We start from the raw sequence: 24,175 nt of genomic DNA on the forward strand, positions 1-24,175 counted from the left end.
TAGTGGTGGCGCGTGGCTTGCACGTGCAAATTCAGAACACACAACATTCTATAATAGAACTGTGTTATTTGACATGTCAAATTGAAGCTTATTTAACACATCAAATAGTGTTATTTGACGTTTATCTTTTTTGACACGCGAAGACTCAAACGGCATTGCATAGTATGTCGTGAAGCTAATACCAGTGATGCTATTACTGTGTAACTCCGGTAGGGCAACATCTGAAAAATAGCGCACTTCACTTGGTAGTGTGTACCGGTGCTTGACCAGTCGGTGAAAGCCAACATCACCCACGACAGAGAACGGTTCATTGTCAAGGGCAATGAATTCCATTATGTTGGTGTTAATGGATTTCGCCTTTTGAGTTGTCTCGCTGAAATGTTCTTACTCTTTCAAATAACTTCTTGATTTGTTGACTGCTCGATCCACACAGCAGACATTGTGGGCTAGGTTAGGAATGCTGTGTTGCACGTGTAGCACAAAATTTTACGTGGCGTCATTATGTCATGTACTTACGTTTATATAGGTGTGCACTAATATGTTCACTGATATATCGTGCATCCCTATTTCCTTTATTTGTTTTTAACCCGTCGACTCACATTTCTCCGCTAGGAATCGACTCCTAAGATTCAGTATGTTTGCAACAGAGGAAACTATTTGCCCTAGTCTACTTCGAGAACACAAACTCTCGCATCTTTCACAGCAAAGAAAGAGCGAACTAGAGAGGGAAAGAGCGATGGGAGAGGCACAACCAGGTATAGGTAGGCATGTCAGCCATCAGGTAGACAGACATGGGAGTCGAGGGATCGATTCTTTTGAAGAATAGAGGAGGAAACCAGAGTGCCTTCATTTTGCTATTTGATTGGTTATACCAGTGACCGTGGACGTTTGCCTGACAAGTAACTGTTACTGGAAATTCTATAACTGTCACAGCCCTATCGGACGCTACAGATGTTTTTGTGAGATGTCTCCTTGTCTTACAAACAGCGCTGTAGCTCTGCCACTTTCCACCGCAGATGCGGAAGGCCGGCATCGGGTAGCACATGCAAGGAATAGATCTCTAGCTTAAACAGACAGATTTTTATGGGTATTCAAAACATTTTTAATTAGCGGGTTATAACAGACCAGACTGTCAGGGTATTAGTGTTGATGCCACCCCCACGATCTCGTTGTCTGGGGGTTGCCTCAGCCTCTGACCCTGGGAAGCAGATATCTGTGCATGGTTTTGTCTGAAATGACACCCTATTCCCTATACGGTGTACTATTAACTAGAGCCCTGGACAAATATAATGCACTACATAGGAAATAGGGTGCAATTTCGGACACGCCCCATGGCTGTCACCTCAGTCGGCATGGTAGCATGGCGGTGCTGATGCCTTGTTTGTACAGCTGAGACCGTGCGAGAGGGGGGCACTGACCATCTGGACCTGGCCGGGCTACCCCAGAGGTCAGCCATCAGCGACAGCACCAACACACTGACCAGTGTGACCTCCACTACCTCTCCCGAGGGCAAGAAGAAGTCCAGGGGAATCAAGGCACTCTTTGGAAAGTGAGTGTAAAGATGATTGGTACGGAACACCAAACGAAGGACACTAACTGAAAGGGAGTGATTACTTGAATTTGTCCAATACAAAATGCTTGTTTTCGGTTTCTGTTCCAAAACAATTTTCTACGGTGTGCGCTAATGAATGCAACCCTGGTTAATCTTAATCTGATTTAGCTTGCAATATATAGCTGAAGTCAAAAGTTTACATACACCTTAGCCAAATACATTTAAACTCAGTTTTTCACAATTTTCACAATTCCTGACATTTAATCCTAGTAAAAATTCCCTGTTTTAGGTCAGTTAGGACCACCACTTTATTTTAAGAATGTGAAATGTCAGAATAATAGTAGAGAGAATGATTTATTTCAGCTTTTATTTCTTTCATCACATTCCCAGTGGGTCAGAAGTTTACATACACTCAATTAGTATTTGGTAGCATTGCCTTTAAATTGTTTAACTTGGGTCAAACGTTTCGGGTAGCCTTCCATAAGCTTCCCACAATAAGTTGGGTGAATTTTGGCCCATTCCTCCTGACAGAGCCGGTGTAACTGAGTCAGGTTTGTAGGCCTCCTTGCCCGCACACGCCTTTTCAGTTCTGTCCATACATTTTCTATAGGATTGAGGTCAGAGCTATGCGATGGCCATTCCAATACCTTGACTTTGTTGTCCTTAAGCCATTTTGCCACAACTTTGGAAGTATGCTTGGGTTTATTGTCCATTTGGAAGACCCATTTGCGACCAAGCTTTAACTTCCCGACTGATGTCTTGAGATGTTGCTTTAATATATCCATATAATTTTCCTACCTCATGATGCCATCTATTTTGTGAAGTGCACCAGTCCCTCCTGCAGCAAAGCTCCAAAATAGTACGATCTTTGTCCCCATGTGCAGTTGCAAACCGTAGTCTGGCTTTTTTTATGCCGGTTTTGGAGCAGTGGCTTCTTCCTTGATGAGCAGCCTTTCAGGTTATGTCGATATACGACTCGTTTTACTGTGGATATAGATACTTTTGCAGCTGTTTCCTCCAGCATCTTCACAAGGTCCTTTGCAGTTGTTCTGGGATTGATTTGCACTTTTCGCACCAAAGTACGTTCATCTCTAGGAGACAGAACGCATCTCCTTCCAGAGCGGTAATGAGGGCTGCTTGGTTCCATGGTGTTTATACTTGCATACTATTGTTGTACAGATGAACGTGGTACCGTCAGGCGTTCGGAAGTTGCTCCCAAGGATGAACCAGGCTTGTGGAGGTCTTGTGGAGGTCTTGGCTGATTTCTTTTGATTTTCCCATCTTTTGATTTTCCCATGATGTCAAGCAGAGGCACTGAGTTTGAAGGTAGGCCTTGAAATACATCCACAGGTACACCGCCAATTGACTCAAATGAGATGTCAATCAGCCTATCAGAAGCTTCTAAAGCCGTGACATTTTCTGAAATTGTCCAAGCTGTTCAAAGACAGTCAACTTAGTGTATGTAAACTTCTGACCCACTGGAATTGTGATATAGTGAATTATAAGTGAAATGATCTTGTCTAAACAATTGTTGGAAAAATTACTTGTGTCATGCACAAACGAGTTTGAATGACTCCAACCTTAGTGTATGTAAACTTCCGACTTCAACTAAGTAACAGAAACATGTTTTGGAGATGTATTATTTTATAAAAAATTGCTTTCTGCAGTGGTTACTCCACCACCACAACTTTCAACCATGACCAGACTTAATTTATTTATCGTTTTTTTGTGTGTTTCTTTTCCCTTTTAAGGCTGAGGAGAAGTCAGTCCACCACGTTCAACCTGGATGACAACCTATCAGAGCCGGTTGAGTTCAAGAGGGGCGGAGTCCGGGCCACAGCAGGACCCAGACTGGGATGGTCCCGGGACCTACAGCAATCACCCAACATGTTAGTGTGAATGTGCACTCACCTTGAAATAATTTGAAACGACAAGTTAGTGTGCACAGTGCACTCCCCTTGAATAATGATGATGAGGAAGTTAAATCGAAACTACAATGGTCAAGTCATTCAGAAATGTAAGCTAGTGTGTCCTACTGTAATTCTCTCACTTGTAGTGACTTGGACACCCCGTTTGCCCGCTGGTCCAAGGAGCAGGTGTGTGACTGGCTGCAGGAGCAGGGACTGGGGCTCTACCTGAACATGGCCCACGTGTGGATCTCTTCTGGACAGACTCTGCTGCAGGCCTCACAGCAAGATCTAGAGAGGGTGAGAACTGAGCAGGAGAGATATTCTATCTCAATGAGACTGACCTGTATGAATAAAGGTTAAATGGAACGAAAAAAACACCTGCAGTACATTGCAGTACACCTACAGTACAACCATATGTTATTTGTTATTATAAACTGGGTGGTTCGAGCCCCGACTGCTGATTGGCTGACTGCCGTGGTATATCAGACCATATAATCTAGAGGCAAAAGAAACACACACCTATTTAGGCGAGGTGCTGGCTTGAGGAGTGGAACACTTAAAAATAAAAATAAAGGAGAGCCGCACACTCTAGGAGCTCAGATGCAAAAAATGTTATGTCCAATGTTTGACAGACAAGCTGCCTTCATCAGGATATAATGACAAACACTGTGGGATGACTAATTTATGTAGTGCCAAAAGTCATGGCTGTGTGTGGCCGGATATCATTGGTTAATTCTCATATTAAAACAGCATACAAAAAACAAATGGATAGCGTACGATCATAGATGCAATTTGGCTACATAAGCCTACAAACATTTACAACAGCAAAATCACATTAATGACTTCAGATTAGTCTATGTTGGGGGAGCAAGGGTCTTTAAATTAAAGATCCAGACAGCCTCTTGTTTTAACAATTAAATTGTCGAGGTCACCCCCTCTCCTAGGGAGGGTGACATGTTCGATGCCAATATAACATAAAGACGAAATTGAGTGGTTTTCTTCCAAAAAGTGGGCGCAACTGGGTTAGTCCAGTTTTTGCACCTAGTGGTGCTACGATGCTCCGAGATACGTACTTTTAATTTGTGCTTTGTTTTACCCCCATTTTTTACCACAAGGACAAGTTATAAGATAAATAACTGCCTTAGTGGAGCACGTGATAATACCTTTGATTGGGATCTGTTTCCCTGTTTGGGGGTGTTTGAAGGATCTACATTTATAAGTGCCATTGCATTGAGCACAGCCATTACATTTGTATTTTCCATTCAGTAGGGTTGGAAATACACGCTGTGCAGGGATATCTTGGGGTGGTAAATCAGAGTTTACCAATTGATCTCTGAGGTTTCTGCCCCACGAGAATACGACCAAGGGAAGGTCTGAAAACACATTACCGATACTATCATTGGATCTTAGAATGTGCCAATGTTTGTGAACGATTCCCTTAATTTGTTCAGAGCAATTTGAATAGCGGGTAGTTAGAACGCAATAATGCTTATTTTTGCGACACTGACCTTGAAAAAGGTCATGTTTTGTTTTGAATTTTCTCAATGGCATTATTAATCTGACCATGTTTGGTACCCGCTCTCTCTTTCTGTCGAAATCTGATTTGTTTTTTTACAAATTCTTTTGATTCGACAGAATTGGCTGTCGGGCAAACTGTTTCTCAAGGGAAGTGGGTGACAACGATCAGCCCTCCACAAACTGTTACGATCAGTAGGTTTCCTGTAAAGAACAGTGTATAGAACATTATCTTCACACAAGATCAGAAGATCGAGAACTGATTTGACGTCTATCAGATTGCATAGTGAATCTCAGATGCTCAGAACAGGAGTTAAGAAAAGCATGGAACGCCTGGAGCTGTTTTGCATCACCCCTCCATAGAACAAAAATATCAATATACTGTTTCCAAATAATGATGTGAGGCAAGAAAATATTTTTGAGAGGATTGAAAATAGACTGTTTCCACATACAAATTAGCATAGTTATGCGCCATGGGGGAACCCATAGCAGTACCCTTCGTCTGAATGAAGAAATCATTTAGAAACATGAAGTAGTTGTGTGTGAGTACCATTTCAGCCAATGTTATAATGCACACACTGTAAGGTAGTTCATTAGGGTCACTTTGCAGAAGAAAATGTTCCACAGCCTCAATACTGCCCTCGTGTGGAATATTTGTGTATAACGACTCAACAACAAAAGTAACTAACAAATTATTATCAGGGAGAGGATCAAGAGATTCAATAATAGAGATCATACTGCTGGTGTCCTTTGCAAGGGAGGGGATCTGTTCTGCGAGTGGTCTAGTAAAAAAGTCAACAAAAGTCAATAGAGGGGCCATCAATGCCCGCTACAATAGGGCGCCCTGGAGGTTTTGTAACATTCTTGTGTAATTTCAGGTAGTATAAAAAGTGGCAATTTTGGGGTGTTGAATAGCCAAAGAGTCATGTTATTTTTTGGATATCTGACCAGAACTTAACCATCTAGGACAGTAAAGATCATGTTATGAAATTGGGAAGTGGGGTTACTTCTGAGTTTCTTGTAAAAGGTGTTATCTATGACACCCATTTACATAAACTGTCCTATCCATGAGTACAACCGACCCACCCTTATCAGCAGGGCGGGTAAGGACTGACGGGGAGCTAAAGTATCCCCTTAAAACGGATGTTTCTAAAAAACTTAAACATGTCTACCTTAACATCAAAATTGTTGCACTGAGTTGTAGGCACAAAAGATAACCCTTTATTAAGCAAGGAGACATGGGCAGGGCTCAATATCTTGCTTGATAAATTAAAAACACTCAGTCCCGTGGGTTTTGGGAACGTGTGAATGGTCCCCTCTGCCTCTGGTAATCGTTTCTTCTTACCCTGTCGGGTGCTGCATCTCGTCGGTGCACGTGCCCGCGGCCACCTCCGCCCTAACGTCGGCCCAGTCTCTCGTTGGATAAAAAACTGCCACTGGAAGCAGATGAGGTGCTGGTTGTAGAGCGTTGGTCAGATGGAGGTGGATAGAAGTAAGCGGCACCCCTCCTGCGTCTGTCATGGAGAGGAGGAGCAGGACCTCTTATCAGGGTTTCTCCAGAAGTAGACTTTGTCCTTGGCCTTGTCTTTTTTGTCTTGGTTGAATTTCTTGATTTTAAGTTCCTTTTATTTCTGTAGACAGCTTGTCCTGGAGCGCTTGGTTAGTTTGCATCAGTTAATTGAATATCATCATTAACAGCTCCTTGCAGAGCTGTGCGTTTCTCTTTAATCTTGTTATCCATTTCAGTAAAATCAACAATTAATGTCAACAATTAATGTCTTTAAATCAATCGAGCATTTGTTCAGGATGGCACACCAGTGCTCACAGAAATCATCTGTGCTGAGTCCCCATGGAATAATGTCTTGACGCACATAATCACTAAGAGTGACTATATGTAGATGCATTCTCGTCTGGCACTTAGATAAATGTAACAGTTCTTTCGAGAGGTCAGAATTGCCCCCCCGGCATGTCAAAAAGGGACTCTGATACAATTATCTTACCATGTTCCCTTTGGCTGTATTCAAAGTAATCTCGTTTGGGTCTTTGACCAGTGTCTTGAAAATAATTATCATTCGGCATCGTTTTAGAGATTTTTGTCGGTAGGGTGCTGTTTACTGGGTAAGAATAATCTATAGGCGAAAGAATCGCACACCGTATACAACGGGTATGACAAAACGTTTATTTTTACTGCTATACTTCATTTTTACTGCTGTGCTTAAGAACAGCCCTTAGCCGTGGTATATTGGCCATATACCACATCTCCTCGGGCCTCATTGCTTAATTGATCCCCTATGAGGCATTTTCGCCCATTAGGATCAGGGTTGAAGCACCTATTGATGAAGTCAAAGCCAGAGGCTATGTATTATTGTACCGTACTTAAGGACCTTAACAATCTGACAAGTAATCCTGTAAGGCAGCGATTCTCAACTGGTGGGTAAGAACCCAAATTTGGGTCGCGGTACGTTTTGAATGGGTCGTGGGTGTTTGAGTATTAAAAGAATACTCCAGTCTGAATTTAGAGTAAACAACTTGATTACATTATTTAATCTCTCAACAATTGTTCTTCAATCACAGTATTTTCAATATACGCTGAGTGTACAAAACATTAGGAACTCCTTCCTAATATTGAGTTGCACCCCCTTTTACCCAAGGTGTCGAAAGCGTTCCACAGGGATTCTGGCCCATGTTTTCTCCAATGCTTCCCACAGTTGTGTCAAGTTGGCTCGATGGTCCACCAACCAAAGGACAATCTCGATACACACAGCAAACTGTTGAGCGTGAAAAACCTAGGAGCGTTGCAGTTCTTGATACAAACCGGTGCGCCTGGCACCTACTACCATACCCCATTCAAAAGCACTTGATTCTTCAGCCTTGCCCATTCACCCTCTGAATGGCACACATACAGAATCCATGTCTCAATTGTTTCAAGGCTTAAAAATCATTATTCTTTTCCTTCTACACTGATTTGAAGTGGATTTAACAAGTGACATCAATAAGGGATCATAGCTGTCATATGGTCAGTCTGTCATGGAAAGAGCAGATGTTTTTAATGTTTTGTATACTCTGTGTAATTCGTTCATTCATATAAAAGTATTCAAATTATGGCAGAATTGTTGAAGCCCGGTGCATCTCAGCATCAGATTTCAGATGTTCAGATCCCATATATTCCATCAAATATTCACAGCATTTTATTTTGAACCTGCCTCTTTTTGTACTCTGTAGCCACTCTGGCCAAACATACTGTACTTTGTAAGCAGTTAATCAAATGGATGGAAGTAATCCTTGTTGTCAGGCTAACTGTGTCTCTGTTCTGCCCTGGGGGTGTGGCGTATAATACACTGACTTTGGGTGGTTGTTATCTCTGTGTGCGCATTTGCACGTACGTGTGTGTTTAGGAGCTGGGCATCAAACACCCTCTGCACAGGAAGAAGCTCCAACTGGCCCTGCAGGCTCTGGGCTCTGAGGAGGATGACAATAAGGGCAAACTGGACTACAACTGGGTGACCAGTGAGTAGATGAACTGCCAGTATGGGGTCAAGGTTTTATACTGGGGTTTTACTATGCCTTACGTCATCTCATGTTGTCTAAATTATATGGTGGGCGTTTTGAATTAATTGTAATCCAATTTACTAGTTATAAATGTGATTCAAGTGCTCTCAAAATGCAAGTTTGATTGTTTGATTTCTGATGGCAAAATTGACTGGCAGGTTGGCAAATCTCACTCTCTTTCTTGCCCTCTCTCGCCTTCTCTCCCCCTCTCTCGCCTTCTCTCCCCCTCTCTTGTCTCCTTCCTCAGGATGGCTGGATGACATTGGCCTGCCTCAGTATAAGACCCAGTTCGATGAAGGGAGGGTGGACGGCCGCATGCTGCACTATATGACAGTAGTGAGTCAGACCGACTGATGCTCGCGCACACACACACCCACCAATATTCCTGTCCTCAGGCCATGCATGGGTCTGATCAGAGCCACAGATAGAGATATATGTCGTATGTCTCTGGACATAATGATCACACTGCTAGTTCACATTAGGCTGAACAGACTGAACAGCGTGGATTAGTAACACTGGAGAAGGCATAGTCTTACCCTCTGGACGCAATCACTACACAATGCCTTGATATAAGACCGCTCACAAAAACACTTGCCATGCACCACACTATTATTTGTTTTTTTCCATTGCTTTCGTGCAATTCTCACAAGTACAGTGCCTTCGGGAAGTATTCAGACCCATTGAATTTTCCACATTTTGTTACGTTACAACCTTATCCTAAAAGTGATTAAATAAATCTAAAAAATCCTCAGCAATCTACACCCAATACCCCATAATGACAAAGAGAAAACAGGTTTTTTGCAAATGTATGAATAATAAACAAAAATTACCTTATTTACATAAGTATTCAGACCCTTTGCAATTAGACTGAAAATTGAGCTCAGGTGCATCCTGTTTCCATTGATCATCCTTGAGATGTTTCTACAACTTGATTGGAGTCCATCTATGGTAAATTCGATTGATCGGGCATGATTTGGAAAGGCACACACCTGTCTATATAAGGTCCCACAGTTGACAGCGCATGTTAGAGCAAAAACCAAGCCATGAGGTAGAAGGAATTGTCCATAGAGCTCCGAGACAGGATTGTGTCAAGGCACAGATCTGGGGAAGGATAACCAAAACATTTCTGGAGCATTGAAGGTCCCCAAGAACACAGTGGCCTCCATCATTCTTAAATGGAAGAAGTTTGTGTATTACTTTGTTAGTTACAGTGAGCAAGGACAACCAGCACCGTCAATCATAGTTAACGGGTTGTAATGTTATTCCACCATTGCCTCACATATACCGCAGGTGTCATAAGAGTGTCATAAACCATCACTCAGAACCCCATCAATACATATTTTTTTATTTTCTTCATCTGTTTTTTTTTTTTTTAAATATACAAACGTACACATTTCATCAACAAGTAATGCCAATTCACAAATATCAATTCTTCTCTGTTTTCCAATAGTCAATCATGAACATATCAAAACAAACCTCAACAACTCAATGAGTCAGTGTTTGAGTCCATTAAACATCGCCACTGAACATTCAGTCTTTCTGGAGGCCTGCTGGCCCTCTCAGACCTGCGCAGGTTCTAAGGCTCTGTGTTTGAAGCTTCTGGCCACTCCTAGTACCTTCTGTCACATCCCCACTTGTTCTCCATTCTTTGGAGTCCAGTGGCAGTATGCCGGTGTCCTCAAACGTCTCCTGTGTTCTCAAAAGGTTTTGTCTGTTGTGCCGATACCCAGACCCATCTTCTGTCCTGACTGTATATGATCAAGGCGCAACCTCCAATACAGTAGCCTTTTTATCCCATAAATTCGGATCCCGGATTCGTACCACATCCTGAGCTGCCAACGGTAACAACTCTCTAGCAGTTTTGTTATAGTAGAATTTGTGTCTTGCCTTCAGCTGTAGGGCCCTATCATTCACACCTAATGGGCAGTCATTCAGGCAGAAACTAGGCAACCTGGAACGCAACTTGCGTCCCATTTTAAGATTTCTGCAGGTGACCGGCCACATTCCAAGGGCGCTGTTCTGTAAGACAATATAGCCAAGTATTGATCAGTCCCACTGTGTGCTGATATTTTAAGAGTCTCTTCACGATTTGCACACCTTTTTTCAGCCTTCCCATTATTTTTAGGATATAGCGGACTAGAGGTTATATGTCTGAACTCATAATGCTCTGCAAACATCTAAAACTCACTGCAAGCAAACTGAGGTGCATTATCAGAAACAACCACTAGGGGGAATACCATGCCTAGCAAAACATTATTTCAAGTGCAAAATGACAGTCTTTGCTGTTGTGCTGGACAAGAGTGCAATTTCAGGGTAATTTGACAAGTAGTCGATAGTCAACAAATAGTCCTTACCATTGCAGTGAAACAAGTCGACTCCAACCTTTTCACAGGCTGTGGTGGGTACCTCTCCCATAACCATGGGCTCCTTAGGCTGTCTAATGAAATTTGAGATGTCTCACAATTTCCCACCATTTGCTCAATGTCAGAATTTATATTTGGTCAATAAAGGGACTCTCTGGCCCTTCACTTACATTTCTCAGCTCCCAGATGTCCTTCATGTACTCTCTTTATCATCTCTTGTTGCATTAAAGTAGGTATCACCATTCTGTTATTCTTCAACAGCACACAATTGACCACTGACAGCTCTGCTTACAAGAGCCTTTTTGATAGCCATTTTCCAGATTATGGATCACCTTGCAAAGAATGGGATCTGTTGTCATCTCTAAAACAATTCTCTGTCGTTGCTGCTCTGGAACAGGAAGTGACTCCATGACCATATCCACATGCAAGGAAACCTCTTCCTCCATAGACTCCTGATTGAGGCTGATTTGGGCCACCACAGATGGAGCCCTTTAGTGGTAGCAGATGCCCTCTCAAGTTGACCCAGGCACATTGGTTAGAACAAAATCATAGCGTTGCAATCTAATCAACATCCTTCGAAGACGAGGAGGCATGCCATTCAGATTGTTTTGAGAGATTGGAATAAGGGGTTCACGGTCTGTTTCTAGAATCACCTTTAAGCTGTAAATGTAACAGTGGAACTTCTTACGACCAACCCTAGGCGCTCCTTTTCTATTTGAGCACAACACTTCTCGGCATCAGTCAAAGAACGGGCCACAGGCTTCCACACACCTTGATGGAGGCGTCCATGGTCACCTTAGTAAGCCTTGTCAGGTTCGAGAAAAGTTAGCACTTGCTATTCAGCCAAAATGTTCTTTACATTGTTCCACTCTCTTTCATGTTCTCTGTTCCACGAGAACTCTGTCCTGAAGGAGTGTCCTTAAGTTCATTGTTTTAGCTGACAGATTTGGTACAAACTTTCCCAAATAATTGACCATACCCAAAAACCTGCTGAATGTCTTTCCTATCTGTGGGATTAGCCATCTTCCTCGCCGCATTGACCTTGGTATGATCAGACTGCACACCCTCCAATGATAGCCTATCCCCAAGAAATGTGATTTGCTTCACACAAAACTGACATTTAGCCCGATTTTAGCTTCAAACCATGCTTCTGAACCCTCTGCAGATTATTTTCCAACCGCTCATTTTGTTCCTGAATAGTGGACCCCCAGACCAGAAAATCATCCACACACACACACAAACTCCCTCTAACCCTTCAATGACCCTTTCCATGTTCTTGTGAAAGAGCTCAGGGGCAGAACTTATGCCAACAGGTAACCTCTTAAAGGAATATCTTCCAAAGGGGGTATTGACTGTACAAAACTTGGTGCTGGCTGCATCCAACCTCACCTGCCAGAATCCATTTGAAGCATCCAACTTGGAGAAATAATGTGCGCCAGCCATTTCACACACTATCTCATCCCTCTTAAGAATCTTAAAATGTTCCTTTTGATACATTTATTAAGGTCTTCGGGGTCCATACACACTCTCAGATCGCCGTTCCTTTTCCGAACAACACCATGAAATTGACCCAGTTGGTTGGCTCCTCTGTTTTCACGAGCACATCGAGTTTCACCATTCTTCCCAACTCCTCCTTTAGATCCTTCCGTAGTGGCACCAGGTACTCTGCGCGGTGCATGAATCACTGGCTTGGCATTCTCTGTGAGGGTAATCGAGTGAAGGAGAGGTACTGCTCCAAATCCTGTGAACACATCCGAATATCTTTGCCAATCTCCTCACCATTTTGATGACTTGTCACCCGTTGAACACTGCAGCCAGTCAGTCATTAATGGTGTACGCTCGCTTAACCAGTCTCAACGACTCACATGCTGTATTCCCCAAGAGAGAATCATGCCCCTCTGGTACAATCACAAACATAAGTGTGTGGCTTCTTGTTTTTCGCTTTACAGTTAGCCGACACAAAACTTTAGTCTCAATTGCTTGGCCATTGTACGCTTTGAGAGCCACAGCCTTTTGCATGATGACTGGTTTGTGCTTTAACTCATAAACATCCCTCATATTAATTAGGTTGACTTTAGCTCCTGTATCCAGCTTTAAGGTCAAAATTGTACCATTGACCACTAGTGGTACAACCCAATGGTCACTAGCTATAGTATGGACCTGTGATGGTTCTTGTCCATCCTCCATGCGCTCCATGCGTCCTCAGTGCCCACAAACAAATCACTTTGTTCATTCTCCTCCATTTCAATAGTGTGAACATTTTGTCCCCCATACTTGTCCTTTGCGATACACATTTTTCCCAAAAAGTTTTTTCCCCTTGCACTTGTAGCGAAATGTCACAAAGGCAGGACACTTCCTGTTAGATTCATATGGCTTGTGAATCCTTTGATCAAAGTCATATTGCTTGTGGCTCCTTTGCTCATAGCGCCCCCTTGTGTCCTTATCTACAATATCCACTGCTGCGCTTTCCACCTCCATAGCAGTGCTTGCTGGTGTGGAGCTAAAGGTTTTAATATGCAATTGTGCCAGCTCATTCGCCTGACATATATTTTTACTGCAGTGTCCAAATGTAACTCACTTTCCCTCAGAAATCTTTCTCTCTGGAGTCATTTATACCAAACACAGTCTTATCTTGAAGCATAGATGAGGTTAGGTCTACAAAATGACGTCTGTGCTTTTAATTTCAAATCAGTAAGAAAGACGTCAAACTTTTCACCTTGCTGTTGTATACGACAGTGAAACACAACATTCATATGTCTCGTTCTTCTTAGGTGAACAATATGCATCAAACTGATCCAGTTCCTCCGTGAACTCGTCTTTATCCTCCTCATTTGCAAACGTGAAGGTATTGAATATATTGATTGCCTGGGTACCCGCTATAGTAAGAAAAATAGCAACTTTACATTCATCCGGCTCCTTCGTAACTCCAATGGCACACATATACAGAAAAAAACCCTGCCGAAATGTTTTCCAATTCGCATCCACATTCCCATCCAGGCTCAAAGCCTCTGGTGGCTTGATTATATCCATTGCACTTACATAAACGCCAACATTTACAGAAAAAACATGATTTCCACTCCTAGTACCATGTATTACTTTCTTAGTTACAGCGAGCAAGGACAACCAGCACCACCGTCAATACAAGTTTGGAACCACCAAGACTCTTCCTAGAGCAATCGGGAGAGAAGGGTCTTGGTCAGGGAGGTGACCAAGAACTCAATGTGCACTCTGACAGAGCTCTAAGGTTCCTCTGTGGAGATAAGAACCTTCCAGAAGGACAACCATCTCTGCAGGACACCACCAATCAGGCCTTTATTGTAGAGTGGCCAGACGGAAGCAACTCCGCAGTAAAAGTTACATGACAGCCTGCTTGGAATTTTCCAAAAGGCACCTAAAGAAACAAGATTCTCTAGTCTGATGAAACCAAGAATGAACTCTTTGGCCTGAATGCCAAGCGTCACGTCTGGAGGAAACCTGGCACCATCCCTACGGTGAAGCTTGGTCACCACCAGCAATATTCTGTGGTGTTTTTTCTAGTGGCAGGGACTTGGAGACTAGTTAGGATCGAGGCAAAGATGAACGGAGCAAAGTACCAGAGAGATCCTTGATGAAAATCTGCTCCAGAGCGCTCAGGCTGGGGCCAGGGTTCACCTTCCAACAGGACAACGACCCTAAGCACACAGCCAAGACAACGCAGGAGTGGCTTCGGGTGGCCCAGCCAGACTCCGGACTTGAACCTGAACAAACATCTCTGGAGAGACCTAAAAATAGCTGTGCACCAACCTGACAGAGCTTGAGAGGATCTGCAGAGAAGAATGAGAGAAACTCCCCAAATACAGTTGTGCCAAGCTTGTAGTGTCACACCCAAGAAGACTCAAGGCTGTAATTGCTGCCAAAGGTGCTTCAAAAAGTACTGAGTAAAGGGTCTGAATACTTCCGTAAATGTGATATTTATTAATCTTCTCTTTTTTTATTTGTCATTATGGGGTATTGTGTGTAGATTGATGAGAATAAGGCTGTAACCTAACAATGTGGAAAAAGTCTGAATACTTTCCTGAAGGTACTGTGTGTGTAATAACTGTGTGTGTGTACAGTAAACATGTTTCCAAAATGGAGTTGCTGGGGCCTTTTTGATGGGGGGTTTACACTGCTTTACTAAAATGTAATTGGCCAATACAGTACTTTATTACTGTAAAATGTGCCATTTACTTAAAAGATGCTTTTATCCAATGGGACAACAGTTAGTCCAATACAATGCGTGATTACAATACAGGTAGGTGTATGATTGCCATCTGTATTAGCATGCGACTCTCCTCCAAGCCATGGGTGAGGCATGCGATGACATCAATCCAGACCAATGTCAGGCTTGGATTCGTCATGCCAACAGGTTTTTCACCAGGCGAATGAACAATGAGGACATTGACTGCAATGTCGATGAGAACCTATGGCTGAGAGTAGTAGTGCTTGATGTAAACTAGTGCCTGCTAAACGTTAAGTTTCTTTCATTCCTTTCATTTGTTTAATTTGTTGCTGGGTTTTTCACGCTCAACAGTTTCCCGTGTGTATCAAGAATGGCGCCGAAGGAGATGGCCGCCGTTTTACGATCCGTAACCAACTGTGCTGTTGTGTATGTTTTTTGGCGTTATTTGTGACTTATTTTGTACATAATGTTTCTGCCACCGTGTCTTATGACCAAAAATAGCTTCTTGATATCAGGGCAGCGATTACTCACCCCGTACTGGATGCATTTTTCTTCTTCAACGAGTCTGATGGGAGGGATTTACTCCAGACACCCGACAAGGCCCTCATCCCCATCATTCGCAGGAGGAAAAGACGGAGGAATCGTGGACGACGGTCCGGGTGCCTTGTAAGGATATGTCGCTGAGAGGGTAATTGACCTTTACCATCAGTTCTATTAGCCAACTTACAATCAATCAATAATAAAATAGATGAACTACGAGCACGTATATACTACCAACGGGACATTAAAAACTGTAATATATTTCACTGAGTCGTGGCTGAACGACAGCATGATTAACATACAACTGGTGGGTTTTAAGCTTTTTCGGCAGGATGGAACAGCAGGCCTCTACCTGAGGTAGAGTATCTTATGATAAGCTGTAGACCACACTATCGACCGAGTGTACATCTATTTTTTTCGTAGTTGTCTATATACCACCACACACCGACACTGTCCCTAAGACCGCACTCAATGAGCTGTATACGGCCATAAGCAAACAGGCAATCACTCATCAAGAGGCGGTGCTCCTAGTGGCCGGGGACTTTAATGCAGGGAAACTCAAATCAGTTTTAAACCTGTCCCTGACGGAGTCTGTAATACCAACATGTTTCAAGCAGACCACCGTAGTCCCTGTACCCAAGAACACTAAGGTAACCTACCTAAATTACTACTGACCCGTAGCACTCACATCTGTAGCCATGAAGTGCTTTGAAAGGCAGGTCATGGCTCACATTAACACCATTATCGCAGAAACCCTAGAACCACTCCAGTTGCATATCGTCCCAACAGATCCACAGATGATGCAATCTCTATTGCACTCCACACTGCAAGGAACACATACAGTTGAAGTCAGAAGTTTACATACACTTAGGTTGGAGTCATTAAAACTTGTTTTTCAACCACTCCACAAATTTCTTGTTAACAAACTATAGTTTTGGCAAGTCGGTTGTGTCATGCACAAAGTAGATGTCCTAAATAATTTTTCTAACAATTGTTTACAGACAGATTATTTAACTTAATTTATTGTATCACAATTCCAGTGGGTCAGAAGTTTACATACACTAAGTTGACTGTGCCTTTAAACAGCTTGGAAAAATCCAGAAAATGATGTCATGGCTTTAGAAGCTTCTGATAGGCTAATTGACATCATTTGAGTCAATTGTAGGTTTACCTGTGGATGTATGTTCAAGGCCTACCTTCAAACTCAGTGTATCTTTGCTTGACATCATGGGAAAATCAAAATAAATCAGCCAAGACCTCAGAAACAACATTGTAGACCCCCACCAGTCTGGTTCATCCTTGAGAGCAATTTCCAAATACCTTAAGGTACCACATTCATCTGTACAAACAATAGTACGAAAGTATAAAGACCATGGGACCACGCAGCCCTCATACCGCTCAGGAAGGAGACGTGTTCTGTCTCCCAGATATTAACGATCTTTGGTGCGAAAAGTGCAAAATCAATCCCATAAAAGCAAAGGACCTTGTGAAGATGCTGGAGGAAACGGGTACAAAAGTCTCTGTATCCACAGTAAAACCAGTCCTATATCGACATAACCTGGAAGGCCGCTCGGCAAGGAAGAAGCCACTGCTCCAAAACCGGCATAAAAAAGCCAGACTACGGTTTGCAACTGCACATGGGGACAAATATAATTGTTTTTTGAGAAATGTAATCTTGTCTGATGAAACAAAAATAGAATTGTTTGGCCATAATGACCATCGTTATGTTTGGAGGAAAAAGGGGGATGCTTGCAAGCTGAAGAACACCATCCCAATCGTGACGCACGGGGGTGGCAGCATCATGTTGTGGGGGTGCTTTGCTTCAGGAGGGACTGGTGCACTTCACAAAATAGATGGCATCGTGAGGTAGGAGAATTGTAGATATATTGAAGCAACATCTCAAGACATCAGTCAGGAAGTTTAAGCTTGGTTACAAATGGGTCTTGCAAATTGACCATGACCCCAAGCATTCTGAACTGAAAAGGTGTGTGCGAGCAAGGAGGCCTACAAACCTGACTCCGTTACACTAGCTTTGTCAGGAGAAATGGGCCAAAATTCACCCAACTTATTGTGGGAAGCTTGTGGAAGGCTACCCGAAACGTTTGACCCAAGTTAAACAATTTAAAGGCAATGTTACCAAATACTAATTGTGTATGTAAACGTCTGACCCACTGGGAATGTGATGAAAGAAATAAAAGCTCAAATAAGTATTTCTCTCTACTATTCTTCTGACATTTCACATTCTCAAAATAAAGTGGTGATCCTAACTGACCTAAGACAGGGAATTTTTACGAGGATTAAATGTCAGGAATTGTGAAAAACTGAAAAAAAAAAACTGTTTAATGTATTTGCGTAATGTCTATGTAAACTTCTGACTTCAACTGAATGTGAGAATGCTGTTAATTGACTACAGCTCAGCGTTAAACACCATAGTGCCCTCTTAGCTCATCACTAAGCTAAGGACCCTGGGACTAAACACCTCCCTCTGCAACTGGATCTTGGACTTCCTGACAGGCCGCCACAGGTGGTAAGAGTAGAGAACAACACATCCGCCATGCTGATCCTCAACACAGGGGCCCCTCAGGGGTGGGTGCTCAGTCCTCTCCTGTACTCCCTGTTCACTCATGACTGCATTGCCAGGCACGACTCCAACACCATCAAGTTTCGGCAAACAACAGCCTGATCAACGATGAGACAGCCTATAAGGAGGAGGTCAGAGACATGGTCTTGTGGTGCCAGGACAACCTCTCCCTCAATGTGATCAAGACGAAGGAGATGATTGTTGACTATAGGAAAAGGAGGACCGAGCACACCCCATTTTGTCATTGACTGGGCTGTCGTGGAACAGGTTGAGAGCTTCAAGTTCCTTGGTGTCCACATTACCAACAAACTATCAGGGTCCAAACACACCCAGACAGTCATGAAGAGGGCACAACAAAGCCTATTTCCCCCTCAGGAGACTGAAACGATTCGGCATAGGTCCTCATCCTCAAAAGGACCTCTGTGTCAGAGGAAGGCCCTAAAAATTGTCAGACTCCTGGCACCCTAGTCATAGACTGTTCCCTCAGCTACAACACGACAAACGGTACCGGAGCGCCAAGTCGAGGTCCAAAAGGCTTTTTAACAGCTTCTACCCCCAAGCCATAAGACTCCTGAACAGCTAATCCAAGGGCTACTCAGACGCCTCTCTTACTCTGCTGCTACTCTGTTTATAATGAATGCAGAGTCACTTTAGTAACTACCTACATGTAGATATTACCTCAACTAACCGGTGCCCCCGCACATTGACTCTGTACCGGTACCACCTGTATTTTGCCTTGCTTGTTATTTTGCTGCTGCTGTTTTAATTATTTGTTACTTTTACTATCTATTTTTTTACTTGAACACTTATTTTAAAATCTTAACTTCTTCAAGCATTGTTGGTTAAGGGCTTGTAAGTAAGCATTTCACTGTATTTGGCGCATGTGACATACAATTTGATTTGAATGGTCCACCACCCAAAGGACATCTCAATATAAGGAAGGTGCTCTTGATGTTTTGTTCACTGTGTATCTGATAAATACATCCATTTTTTTTTGCATCAATGATTGTGAAAGATGTCCTTAATGACCACACCTTTGATTACACATGGGATAGAAATTATATTTCCAGTCAATTTTGATGGGTGTATTGCATACTGTGAAAACAGTGTAATGTACTATCATTTACAGTACTGTAGCATATACTTTATTTGCTATTGGATTAACTGGTTGTTAAAACAAGTAAATTGAGAAGATATTGTTTCAGTGATTTAAATCAAACTGTTCTCATTGTATTTCACATACCTATATTTTGAATATAAGACTTACTGCGTTACAAGTGTTACCAGTTTGGCATTTTGTACTAGAGTTTTGAGAATTCACTGCATACTTGTGAAAACAGCAGCAACGCGATTGGGGAAAAAAGCTGTATTATCTTGATATTACTTCGGTCAAGACAACCAAATAGAATCTCATCAGATTATATGACTTTACCTGCTGGGTAGTAGGTTTTTTCTTTGCTTAATGAAAAACTCATCACTAACTCAACTGAGGGCTCCTGCCGGCTTTTTCCGTCTGACCTGACATATTACTCTTAACATTCTTGTTCCTGTGTGTCCTCTGTTAGGATGACCTGTTGTCTCTGAAGGTGGGCAGTGTGCTCCACCACCTCAGCATCAAAAGAGCCATCCAGGTGCTACGCCTCAACAACTACGAGCCCAACTGCCTGCGCCGACGGCCCTCCGATGAGGTTAGGCCACTGGAACACTGGTCGTTTTCATTAGGCAACAAACGCAAGACATCTGACTGAAACAGGACTTATTATTGCTTTCCGTTGTTTTAAATTGTTTTCTGGTGTGGGCCCTAATGAACACAACCCTGGTTCCAGGGATACATGAACACTTGTCAATGCTACTGTTACTGTTGTGAAGGCTCATGTCCTCACCCATAACCTCTGGCCACGTCCCTCTATTGCCACTCACCTCACCTGTCTTCACTTTGCTCATTAGCACCCTTGACTGTTTAAGCAGTAGTTTCTCCCTCTAGTCTTCCTTATTCCTGTTGGTGAATGCATGGGGCGGCCAACTTATATTTTCCTTTCAATGTTGTGCTTGACGGACAATAAACATGTTGAGCTCCTGTTGGAGAAACTCCCCTCTGAGCAGTTTAGCGAATTCAAGCATTTCATCTGTACAGTCGTGGCCAAAAGTTTTGAGAATGACACAAATATTAATTTTCACAACGTCTGCTGCCTCAGTTTGTATGATGGCAATTTGCATATACTCCAGAATGTTATGAATAGTGATCAGATTAATTGCAATTATTTGCAAAGTCCCTCTTTGCCATGCAAATGAACTGAATCCCCCAAAAACATTTCCACTGCATTTCAGCCCTGCCACAAAAGGACAAGCTGACATCATGTCAGTGATTCTCTCGTTAACACAGGTGTGAGTGTTGACGAGGACAAGGCTGGAGATCACTCTATCATGCTGATGGAGTTTGAATAACAGACTGTAAGCTTCAAAAGGAGGGTGGTGCTTGGAATCATTGTTCTTCCTGTGTCAAATATGGTTACCTGCAAGGAAACACGTGCCGTCATAGTTTATTTGCAAGAAAAGGGCTTCACAGGCAAGGATATTGCTGCCAGTAAGAGTGCACCTAAATCAACCATTTGTCGGATCATCAAGAACTTCAAGGAGAGCGGTTCAATTGATGTGAAGAAGGCTTCAGGGAGCCCAAGAAAGTCCAACATGCGCCAGGACCGTCTCCTAAAGTTGATTCAGATGGCCCGGTGTCAAAAAGGGCAGCAAAGAAGCCACTTCTCTCCAGGGAAAAACATCAGGGACAGATTGATATTCTGCAAAAGGTACAGGGGTAAAGTCATTTTCTCTGATGAATCCCCTTTCCGATTGTTTGGGGCATCCGGAAAAAAGCTTGTCCGGAGAAGACAAGGTGTGCACTACCATCAGGCCTGTGTCATGCCAACAGTAAAGCATCCTGAGACCATTCATGCGTGGGGTTGCTTCTCCGCCAAGGGAGTGGCTCACTCACAATTTTGCCTAAGAACACATCCATGAATAAAGAATGGTACCAACACATCTTCTGAGAGCAGCTTCTCCCAACCACCCATGAACAGTTTGGTGATGAACAATGCCTTTTCCAGCATGATGGAGCACCTTGCCACAAGGCAAAAGTGATGATTAAGTGGCTCGGGGAACAAAACATCAATATTTTGGGTCCATGGCCAGGAAACTCCACAGACCTTAATCCCATTGAGAACTTGTGGTCAATCCTCAAGAGGCGGGTGGACAAACAAAAACGCACAAATTCTGACAAACTCCAAGCATTGATTATGCAAGAATGGGCTGCCATCAGTCAGGATGTGGCCCAGAAGTTAATTGACATCATGCCAGGGCGGATTGCAGAGGTCTTGAAAAAGAAGGGTCAACAATGCAAATATTGACTCTTTGCATCAACTAAATGTAATTGTCAATAAAAGCCTTTGACACTTATGAAATGCTTGTAATTATACTTCAGTATTCCATAGTAACATCTGACAAAAATGTCTAAAGACACTGAGACAGCAGAGTTTGTGAAAATTAATATTTGTGTCATTCTCAAAACTTTTGGCCATGACTATAGATCTAGCACAGGTGCTGTATCCTTCAACCTACCAGACTTTGCCACCTGGCTCCAGGCAGAGGTGCCTGCCTCGACACAGAACAGCATCAGGTCAACAGCGTCACTCCCCTCGCCGGCCCATCCAAGGCACTGCATCTTCCTTACCAGACTGGTCAGGTTGAGTCGTCAGCCATCATCACCCCGTATACCCACATGTGCAACCTGCTATTCAGCTGATCACCACATTAGTAGATGTGCACACTTCAGACAGATTACAGGGTAGCCTAGTGGTTAGAGCATTGGACTAGTAACCGGAAGGTTGCAAGTTCAAACCCCCGAGCTGACAAGGTACAAATCTGTCGTTCTGCCCCTGAACAGGCAGTTAACCCACTGTTCCTAGGCCGTCATTGAAAATAAGAATTTGTTCTTAACTGACTTGCCTAGTTAAATAAAGGTAAAATTAAATTACCAATGACCAGACGGTAAACTGGATCCAGAACCTCAAGAGATGCTGGTGCTGTGCCCGAAACTACCAAGCTGAAAAATGCGATCAATCCACAACATTATCCTGCATCCTTTCCCCATGTGCTCCTGTGTTTGTGTGAAATAAAACCCCACTATTTGGATTCCTGCTTTATCTCATTTCATTTGCATTCTTATCGATGTGCCATGGTGGCACTTTGAACTCTGAACCAGTCAAACCTCCTAATAAAGTCCACCTTTTCTATAGTTACTGTACCATCCTCTTTTTGTTGTTTACTCATTCTCTACTTCTTCAATCTACACAAGTGTTATCATATCCTGTCGCTCAGTCATTTGTTGTGTTGGTAAACACTATGTTCTCCTGATTTATCAGAACAATATCACACCAGCAGAGATCTCCCAGTGGACCAATCACAGAGTAATGGAGTGGCTGAGATCAGTAGACCTGGCGGAGTACGCCCCCAACCTGAGGGGCAGCGGCGTGCACGGGGGACTCATGGTGAGAAAGAATGATCAGATTTAATGTGGCCCAAAATTGTCTTGATAATTGTGGGCCACAAGTTTAAACTCGAATATCTAAAATCAGATAGAGACTGCGTAGAAAAGATGATGGGTTATTTCGTCTATGAAACTCTGGTTATTTATAATTTTATCTTTACAATGAGAATGGGATGCGTCTCAACCTATCCCACATCTCATAATGTTCCCTCTTCCCCCAGGTGCTGGAGCCTCGGTTCAATGTGGAGACCATGGCCCTTCTGCTGAACATTCCCCCCAACAAGACCCTGCTGCGGAGGCACCTGGCCACCCACTTCAACCTGCTGGTGGGATCTGAGGCCCAGGGGCTCAAACAGGATTATCTAGAGAACCCCGACTACACCCTGCTTACAGCCACCGCCAAGGTCAAGGTAGGGGTCAAAGGGAGTGCACAATATAAGAAATATGGTGCTATTTTGGATGCAGCCATGGTTTTACTGTAGGTAGGGGTGAGGAGTGATGGAGAAGGGGAAGATGTGGGTTTGGCTGTGGTAAGATATTGTTCTCATGTGTTTGACACTGGTTTTGGTTATTAACTTTAGTCTCAATTCATTGGATCATTTGAGAATTGATCTGTTCCCACCAGCTGAGGAAGATGACGTTTGGGAGCTTTGGCAGCCTGAGAAAGAAGAGGCAGGATGAGAGTGAGGAGTATGTCTGCCCCATGGACGTGGAGATGCCAAAGGGACGTAGCTTCCAAAAAGGCTATGAGCTCTACGAGGACGATCTGGACCGGCTAGAACAGGTCAACTTCTGGTTTGGTCCCAGATCTGTTTTTGCTGTCTTGCACAACTCCTATGCTGATTGTAGCCCACGCATTTTGGCCCAACATTTCTCTGTAGTGGTGGCATTGTGCTCAGTACACATAAGTTCTCCAAATAATAAATAAGTCATCACATCAATACTTACATTCAACCTCCACCTTTAGATTGTTCTCTAAATGTTTAGAGTTTGGTCGTCAGTACCGTGACAGGAGATGTATTGAACACTGAGGCACACTGTGCCTACTTAGTGTTCAGCTGCTCTGAAGGAATACACAAACAGGTCTACTAACAGGTGTTTTTAGTAGTGGTGTTGAGTGTCAAAAAACTAATCTGTTATTGTAGATGGAGGACTCCGAGGGAACTGTGAGGCAGATTGGAGCCTTCTCTGAGGGCATCCAAAACTTGACGGTATGAAGGAAACTATCTTGTGTTAGTGTTATGTTGATATGGTTTGTGGATAACAATATGTCACTATATTTGGGTAGTCCCATATGGATGATCAACAGATAGTTTGTTGATCGCATGACCTTCTGTTGATAAGCAACATATTGCAAGGTTATGGTTAGGTTTAGAATAAAGGTTAGGGTAAGGGTTAAAGTTGAGGCCTGGGGTTAGTGGATA

General features: G+C 43.1%; 1 protein-coding gene across 4 annotated transcripts in view; it reads left to right on the top strand.

Annotated features, from left to right (window-relative positions):
* LOC110522805 (liprin-beta-1) overlaps nucleotides 1–24,175 on the top strand; it is a 74,789-nt gene that overhangs the window by 47,752 nt on the left and 2,862 nt on the right. For all 4 annotated transcript variants that reach the window (XM_021601252.2, XM_021601255.2, XM_021601257.2 and 1 more), the window contains 10 exons: nucleotides 1,390–1,549; nucleotides 3,304–3,441; nucleotides 3,609–3,759; nucleotides 8,373–8,484; nucleotides 8,774–8,862; nucleotides 19,777–19,899; nucleotides 22,627–22,752; nucleotides 22,973–23,161; nucleotides 23,377–23,535; nucleotides 23,897–23,962. In XM_021601252.2, the coding sequence (XP_021456927.2) occupies nucleotides 1,390–1,549; nucleotides 3,304–3,441; nucleotides 3,609–3,759; nucleotides 8,373–8,484; nucleotides 8,774–8,862; nucleotides 19,777–19,899; nucleotides 22,627–22,752; nucleotides 22,973–23,161; nucleotides 23,377–23,535; nucleotides 23,897–23,962 (1,313 nt within the window). The remainder of the gene's footprint in view (nucleotides 1–1,389; nucleotides 1,550–3,303; nucleotides 3,442–3,608; nucleotides 3,760–8,372; nucleotides 8,485–8,773; nucleotides 8,863–19,776; nucleotides 19,900–22,626; nucleotides 22,753–22,972; nucleotides 23,162–23,376; nucleotides 23,536–23,896; nucleotides 23,963–24,175) is intronic.

This window comes from Oncorhynchus mykiss, chromosome 1 (assembly GCF_013265735.2).
Source record: "Oncorhynchus mykiss isolate Arlee chromosome 1, USDA_OmykA_1.1, whole genome shotgun sequence".
NCBI lineage: Eukaryota > Metazoa > Chordata > Actinopteri > Salmoniformes > Salmonidae > Oncorhynchus > Oncorhynchus mykiss.